Source organism: Solanum tuberosum, unplaced genomic scaffold (assembly GCF_000226075.1).
Source record: "Solanum tuberosum cultivar DM 1-3 516 R44 unplaced genomic scaffold, SolTub_3.0 scf00027, whole genome shotgun sequence".
In the NCBI taxonomy this organism is placed as follows: Eukaryota; Viridiplantae; Streptophyta; class Magnoliopsida; order Solanales; family Solanaceae; genus Solanum; species Solanum tuberosum.
In genome coordinates, this window is record NW_006238953.1 from 1,557,353 (window position 1) to 1,562,847 (window position 5,495).

Here is a 5,495-nt window from a genome sequence, read left to right on the forward strand (position 1 = left end):
TTTTAACACCCCCCCCACCCCCACCTCTATGCTCTTAAAAATAGATTTATATGAAAATACTATATAACATCAAAATACAAGAAAAATTCTATTCTAATCAATTTTAAAGAATAATTTCTAACTAAGGGCACATCTACACTAGAATAATAAGAAGCACTGCAGAACATGCATGAACCATAACTCCAACAACATAGCAACAAATACCGAAAGCTAGAAAGTACATTAGTAAGGTTTTTAATATTACAAGTATTTGACTTGCCTCCATATCCTCGGTGAGCAAAAGATGTGTCATATCAAAAACATGGGCAGAAATGTCAATCTTTAGCCATAGACAACGGCATCTTCGCGCAAAGTCGCACCTTGGCTTGAGAACACTACTTGGAAACCATGTTGAGAAGAGCCTACCAACTGTCCCATACGTACATTTATCACATGTGGATAGAACGTAACTGCATAATCTTTCAAACCAAGCAGAGAAGTGAGGAATACAAGGAAGAGGATCCCAACAGTGGAGGATAGGAAGTAGACTACAACTACTTAATATGTATCCCTAGTATAGTAGTCGAGACAGTAGATTTGTAGAGATAGATTAGCAAGTCTTGGAGCAGGATTGTCCAAGTTTGCTGTTTTTAACTGTTATGTAATGATCACTTTGGTAAATAAAATATTTACTTACCAAAAAAAAAAAAAAAAAATTGTCCCATACATTATTTTTTGGAAACTGAGAGGATGTCTCCCAAAATAAATTTGGTAATGGCAACTCACTGTAAAGTCTTCTTTTTCAGCGTTTTGATATGATTTCAGATATCACTAATGAATTTGAGACACAAGAGATTCTACCAAAATAGAAGTTCTATGTTCACATATTATTGTGAGAGTACACAATGAAGAGAGGATTCTCCGAACAACAGGAAATAGCAACTAAAACAATTTCCACTACATTTGTTCCATCCATATGAATAAAGAACAAAAATTCTACACTAAAAGACTAGAGATTTGAGAGACATCATACATGGTGTCATACTATGAATACTCAAGTCTGTATAACTGGACACGATTGAGTGCACTGTACTATGCCACATCAAATATCTCTTGTGATGAAAGAATTCAGAATGTTAATGAGCTGCAGATCAATGGAGAATGGAATAAGGAGAAATTGACATAGCTCCTACCTGAGGATATAGTGCACATCACTGAAACCATACAACCACCAAACACTAAAAAGGACCATAGTGGCTACTGGAGGACTCAAAGGCAGAAGACGGAGACCTATTATGTGAAGATTTTGGAAGTACAAACTACCACCAGATGATGCACTAAAGAGGATGAGATATAACATGGTATCTACATGCTGGTGTTGCTCAAATCAGAAGGAGGAGACATTCCAACAGTCAACAAATACCACATGATAGTAGGAATGATCTGACCTGCTTGATGGAAACCTAAGCTGGAAGTGACTAAAGTAGTCTGACTAAAACAATTCCAACTACATTTGTTCCATCCATATGAAAAAAGAACAAAAATTCTACACTAACACCTAACTACACACTAGGCTTGTATAGCTTCTCAACCATCTTCCTGTATTCTGCACAAAGAAAGAAAAAAAGAGGCAAAAAGACTCGTTAAAAACTGTCGCACTAAGTATGAAAAAAGAACAAAAATTCTACACTAACACCTAACTACACACTAGCAAGATTAAGATTAGAAAATGGTTAAGATCAAATCGGCAAATGTTGACAAATTGCTTATAGTATTTACCTCCAAGCAAACTCTGAATTGAAAAAGACTCGTTAAAAACAGTCGCACTAAGTTGATATACTCAAAATTTCAATTTACAAGAAAGCTTAAGGATTTACCTTCTTGATTGCACCAAAGAGCAGCAGCTTGAGTGTTCAGAGGTGAGCTTATGTTTGGCTTTGGTACAACATTACAAGATTAAGATTAGAAAATGGTTAAGATCAAATCGGCAAATGTTGACAAATTGCTTATAGTATTTACCTCCAAGCAAACTCTGAATTGAAAAAGACTCGTTAAAAACAGTCGCACTAAGTTGATATACTCAAAATTTCAATTTACAAGAAAGCTTAAGGATCTAGCTTCTTGATTGCACCAAAGAGCAGCAGCTTGAGTGTTCAGAGGTGAGCTTATGTTTGGCTTTGGTACAACATTACAAGATTAAGATTAGAAAATGGTTAAGATCAAATCGGCAAATGTTGACAAATTGCTTATAGTATTTACCTCCAAGCAAACTCTGAATTGAAAAAGACTCGTTAAAAACAGTCGCACTAAGTTGATATACTCAAAATTTCAATTTACAAGAAAGCTTAAGGATTTACCTTCTTGATTGCACCAAAGAGCAGCAGCTTGAGTGTTCAGAGGTGAGCTTATGTTTGGCTTTGGTACAACATTACAAGATTAAGATTAGAAAATGGTTAAGATCAAATCGGCAAATGTTGACAAATTGCTTATAGTATTTACCTCCAAGCAAACTAGCAGCAGCTTGAGTGTTCAGAGGTTGATATACTCAAAATTTCAATTTACAAGAAAGCTTAAGGATTTACCTTCTTGATTGCACCAAAGAGCAGCAGCTTGAGTGTTCAGAGGTGAGCTTATGTTTGGCTCTGGTACAACATTACAAGAACAAGATTAGAAAATGGTTAAGATCAAATCGGCAAATGTTGACAAATTGCTTATAGTATTTACCTCCAAGCAAACTCTGAATTGAAATGAGTATAGTCCTCACATCATAAGCATCTCCACTTATCCTATAATGACATGGTATTCCACAGATAGATCAGATCAGATGTTATAAAGATGTTACACAAAACCAACTACAATACGAGACCATTAACACATTCAAGCAGATAGAGAGACTGATCCCAATAGACCCTCAACTTTTTTTAGGCATATCCAAGCAGTTTGAACAAGACTCGAACGGGACAGTTACCTGAAGAATGTCTAAACATTGGGATGAAAGCAACCGGTCTCGAATTTGACCTTTGGTGGTTTAAAAGGGTAATCAGCAGGAAATGAAAGAGAGAGCTTGTATTCTGTTCCTTCAAAAACTGTATCTTTGCTACCAGTGATTGTCCCTTTCCAGCAGAAAATGTTGTCTTATTCGGGAAGTACAGATATTCCTGAGTCACCACTCATCTAAAACATAATGAAAACAACTTTAAAGTTGAAGAAAATTTCTCACAGAAATAGATATGAAAAGTATAGAGATTTCTATGATTCCTTAATCAGATTTGTGAATAGTATTGAAATCTAAACATTCCCAAAACCTAATAATCCATAAGCATTAAGATATCACATAAAAATATATCCAGATGACTGGGTCAAAGCCAAAAATATGATGAATAGAAGGAAAGGAGATCAGAAAGATAGGCGAACGACTTGACTATAGTATAGGTCGGATGTTTCCGTGAGCAGTAAGCAGCAGATCTCCCCTTATTTTGGGAAAGCTGGTGGCCGTGTGTGAATTCTTTCAAGGCAAAGGGCGGCCTGATTCGACATTGTTGTTTACTCTGATCCGGTCGAGGTGGTTTTCGTTTACCAGCACGTAGGTGTTCTAAATTCCTATGACCGAGTCTTTCTGGCCCCTGTGAACATCTTTTCTTAATGTATTAAAATATATCCAGATGACTATATAACACCTAAAAACTTAGACATAGCCAACAAATGTGTAGATATAATTTGAAACTCAAATAGAAATGATCTTGCATAAGCACTAAAATCAATTTGAGCACATACACATATGAGAAAACACCTAAAATTTCATCATTTTGAGAAATCATCAGAACAATCTTGAAAATCAAATGGAAGATCTACAACCCTAATAAAACCATCTCAAAACCCCAGATCAAGAAACCCAAAACCCAAAATCCAATCCATAAACAGATCAAGAAACCCAAAACCCATGTTTTCAATAAAAGACTTGAATAATCCAATCCACAAACAGATCAAAAACCCATATCAAGAAAATCAATTCAAAACCCCCCAAATCAAATTACAAACACACCCAACAACCATAAACATCAAAATTCAAAGATTTGAGTAAAAAAAAAAGACACCTGTTAAGAACAAATTGAGTATCAACAGTCTTTGCTCTGCGTCTGTTTTGGTGAAGGCATAAGGAGCAGCAGTTGCAGGAGTTTTGCTGTTGTTTCCACTGTTCATTGTTGCCATCAAGATTTGATTTTTGAAGTATACCCTTAAATTTTCTTGGGTTTTTACAGAAGATAAAAAGGGTTGAGAGAGATTTTGATGAAGAAAATTAAGAGATTGTGACTACTGGTCAAAAATTCTAACGGCTACTTAGAATTCATCTTAAATTTTTAAGGCTACTTTATAAAGGTGTTGAAACACATTCTAACTGCTAGTTTCAAACCTTATAGATTTCTTTCTAGGGAATAAATTATTTTTTTTATAAAAAAGATTGTTTAAATTTTCAAATTATATTGTGAATTGTAATGTTTATTTGGGAAGGGGCATGAATGAATACCCCTATAGTGTACTTTTCCTAACTAAAATGCATAAACATAAAGGGTTATTTATTTCTGTATTTAATCAAAACGGACTAATTGTTGGACTTTGAGCAACTTGTCCTAATTTATAATGAATGGTCAAAAATGACAGTTTATCCATTTAAATTATTTTATAAAATCGTTAGTCTTTGATCGACGTATTTTAAAATTTATTTTATTTATTAAGTGTGTTCCGGGTAAATTATTTTTGTTTAAACAAGTCACTTTGAGGTAAATGACTAGCTAATAAAAAAAAAATGGTGGTTAATTGTCACGTAGATAAATGTATAGATTCATTCGTTTTCATCATAAGAAAATTCGATCTTTTGGTTATTTTGTCTTCTTGTTGGGGTGGTAATATTGTGCATGAAGATGGTTCTATAAAATATAATCGACGTCTTGTAATGATGCAAATGTTATCGTATCCTCTAAATATGAATGTTTGCAATGCTTATTAAGAAATAAAATGAGTAAAAGTGATTTGAAAAATATAGTAATTATGGGTGTATAAAATTGAACCGAAAATTGAATCAAACCGCAAATCGAGCCAAACCGGAAAAAAAACCTGACTAGTGGTTTGATTTGGTATTGCAAAAAAAACCCGACTATACTTGAGTTGGTTTGGTTTTAACTAAAAAAAACAACCCGAGACCAAACCAACCCGAAATTATATATATAATTTTAAAATTTTATTTTATACATAAAAATATTTACTTTAATATAATTTTTAAATATTTCTTATACTTTTTCATAATTTTTTACTTTGATATAATTTTTAAATATTTCTTATACTTTTTCATAGTTTTTATCTTTTAATATATTATTTCAAATTTGAAACTTAGAATTCTGAATGGTCCAATAAAGATTATAGTCCACGGATGTTGGTAATTATAATAAAATTTAAATCAAATTAATACTAATGCAAAAAGAAAACCAATTCAACACTAAGAATGACAATAATATTGAATA

General features: G+C 33.2%; 1 protein-coding gene and 1 long non-coding RNA gene across 2 annotated transcripts; both read right to left on the minus strand.

Moving 5' to 3' along the window:
• Positions 1-1,275: 1,275 nt before the first annotated feature.
• On the minus strand, positions 1,276-1,914 carry LOC107059586 (uncharacterized). Its single transcript, XR_001472767.1, has 2 exons — positions 1,857-1,914; positions 1,276-1,585 (listed from the first exon to the last, which is right to left on the minus strand). It is a non-coding gene; the product is annotated as an uncharacterized lncRNA (long non-coding RNA).
• An 88-nt stretch (positions 1,915-2,002) lies between these two features.
• LOC102581693 (uncharacterized) lies at positions 2,003-4,179 on the minus strand. The gene is made up of 5 exons (XM_015306304.1): positions 4,100-4,179; positions 2,704-2,765; positions 2,562-2,621; positions 2,337-2,396; positions 2,003-2,154 (listed from the first exon to the last, which is right to left on the minus strand). Exons 1-5 carry the CDS (start codon positions 4,177-4,179, stop codon positions 2,093-2,095), a joined length of 324 nt encoding a protein of 107 aa, XP_015161790.1. The 3' UTR covers positions 2,003-2,092.
• Positions 4,180-5,495: the final 1,316 nt, after the last annotated feature.

Coding starts and splice junctions, on each gene's coding strand:
- LOC102581693 (XM_015306304.1), bottom strand. CDS start 4,179: ATGAACAGTGGAAACAACAGCAAAACTCCTGCAACTGCTGCTCCTTAT. Junction 2,766..4,099: donor ACAGACGCAGAGCAAAGACT/GTTGATACTCAA, acceptor ATGTCATTATAG/GATAAGTGGAGATGCTTATG. Junction 2,397..2,561: donor TCTTTGGTGCAATCAAGAAG/GTAAATCCTTAA, acceptor ATGTTGTACCAA/AGCCAAACATAAGCTCACCT.